The following is a 2,278-nucleotide window of genomic DNA, read 5'->3' as shown; positions in this document are numbered from 1 at the left end:
GGCCAACATAGCAAGTTTTAAGAGAAAAAATGTTTGCTTAAAAATAGATTTTGAAAAATTGTTTTGTTTAAAAAAAATTTGCAATCACATAGCTGACTTTGGATAGTCATTTGTAAGGAATCCCATTTACAAAGTATGAGGCCCTGCCTGATATATTAAGTGGCTTCAGGTCTTTTGCGGTGTCACCATGCTGCACACACCGGCATCTGAGGGCTACATCCACCTCCTATGAGCATCCTTCTCTGCAATCTCCAGCCAATCAGAAGAAACGCTGGACTTTATCTTTCACCTTCCCTTGCTCCCAGGAATTTCTTCCTTCCACACAATCGATAACAAAGCAGGAGCAAAGCAAGTGGCCCTCTCTATGCCAAGAGCAAACAAGGACAGGACCAACTCATTTTTATCACCAGGAATTAATCATCCACATTCTTCTTAGAAAAAGAGACTTTCTCAAATGAAAGAAAAATGACCAATCTTTTTAGAAATATGAAAACCACTTTCCTCTCCCATTAAGGATCCCAAACAACCATCACACAGGTTGTTGGGAACTTCAGTTACAAACTACTTTAGCCTGAGATTTTCTCAAAATGTAACTTCAAAAAAATTTGAATATCTAGCAGGGTGAAATATCTTGAGCAGCATTTATAAACAAAAAAACTGATAATTTTTTAACCAGATGTTAAGTGATTTTTTTAGTGTGTATGTATTTTTGGTTTTGCTACTTCAATCACTATGCTTGAGCCTGGAGGATATGCCTATATTTAAACTTGCTAAATGGTATATGAAAGCAAAAAACGAAACAAAGCACATTCCTCATTAATATCATGTCTCTCTCCAAACCAATCAATTAATTAGTCTAGTTAATTTTCTGAGAAAGAACTCCAAAAAAACCTCAAGAGCATATGTTTCACCTATATCAAGTACAGATCATCTGCAATGGGGTGGGTGGGGGATCTTGTTTTAAACTGGTGAACAAAAGCAACAAATTCAAAAGCCACAACAACTTGACCAGGAGGAAGCAAGCCACTCCCAAGTTGAGCAAGGTAAGTGTTCGAGTAATAGGATTAAGCCATGTAGCTATTCAACTAGATCATGGCATATACTGCACAGATTTGGATTAAAGAGGCTTAGCAAGTTAAACATTCTCAGCCCCCTCATTAGATTGTTCTCACACTTTAACTGCTCATTTGTACATTGGTTTTCCTTGTCTTCAAATGTTTCACAGATAACTGGATTTAATGATCACTTTCAAAAGGTGACATAATCCATGTGAAAACATTAAAAACCCAGCAGCCTAGTGAATGTCATGAGAATACCAATTGATCATTTTGAATGTTGATGAGGGAGGTGGTTATGACTATTTGTTATGAGCACCTTGGGCCCTCTCACTGTCATCAAATGCACCCTACACTGCTCCCATCCTGCTTTTAACCACCTCGGGGTTCTACTGGATTCATTTCAAGATCACTGTTTCCTCAAGCTACTTCCAAAGGTATCTAGGAAACTCATAAGCCTGTCTTCCTTCCATCCCTAATGTTCAAGGGTAAAACCAGGCTGAAAAGGAGACATGCAGGAGTGGGGGGCAGGTCATCCTATTTTTACCTTCAAGACAATGAGGGTGGGGGTGGATACAGGTGTATGTACACGAATGAGACTCTGGTCTTTTTACAAAATCACCAGAGAAAAAGAAAGCTCTTTTCATCCCTATCCTGGCTGCTAGCATCTAGGATTTCCTTACGGGTAGCAGAAGCTCCCCTCTTTTACACCCTGACAGAGCTGGGAGCAGAGTGGCTGAATGCTCTGCTCTAGGAAGAACTCTGAATTCAGGGACAAGGTAGTACCACCTAAATCACAGCACGTTGCAAAGGCTCCTAACCTGCCATTAGCACAGTCAGGGCCCATACTCTCTGGGACCACTTATAAATGGACCAGCCCTGTGTGGACCCCTCTGCAAATATATCAGGGAAAACATTAGCTCTCGGGCCCTACTTGCATGAACCTATCCCTCCTGGCCCCTTGAGAACAAAGCAGATTTCCCTCTCTCAGGAAAGGGTTGGGAAGCAGCCTTACCTTCAGAGCTTCCTGGGAGCCCAGAACTTTCGCATAGAGCTCACAAAGTTTTTTCATCCTATTGGGGAAAAAAATTGATAAAAGTGAAAATGAAGGAAGAAAGGAAAAGAAAAAGTGAAAGAGGCATTCATCCCTCCATGAGCCATTGCTTCTACTTTGACATTTTGTTTTAATTTTTTAAAACAAGGCATTTTGTTCTATTTTGAAT

The 2,278-nt window shown here is 40.3% G+C and overlaps 1 protein-coding gene across 1 annotated transcript in view; it reads right to left on the bottom strand.

The window, feature by feature from the left end:
- MAOB (monoamine oxidase B) overlaps nucleotides 1-2,278 on the bottom strand; it is a 138,259-nt gene that overhangs the window by 33,617 nt on the left and 102,364 nt on the right. The window contains exon 10 of the mRNA XM_012642795.1: nucleotides 2,071-2,128. Coding sequence (XP_012498249.1) covers nucleotides 2,071-2,128 — 58 coding nt within the window. The remainder of the gene's footprint in view (nucleotides 1-2,070; nucleotides 2,129-2,278) is intronic.

The sequence above is a fragment of the Propithecus coquereli genome, unplaced genomic scaffold (genome assembly GCF_000956105.1).
Source record: "Propithecus coquereli isolate 6110/MARCELLA unplaced genomic scaffold, Pcoq_1.0 Scaffold188, whole genome shotgun sequence".
In the NCBI taxonomy this organism is placed as follows: Eukaryota; Metazoa; Chordata; class Mammalia; order Primates; family Indriidae; genus Propithecus; species Propithecus coquereli.
Note: the sequence above shows the minus strand (reverse complement) of the source record. Positions and strands in the feature narration are given on the sequence as shown.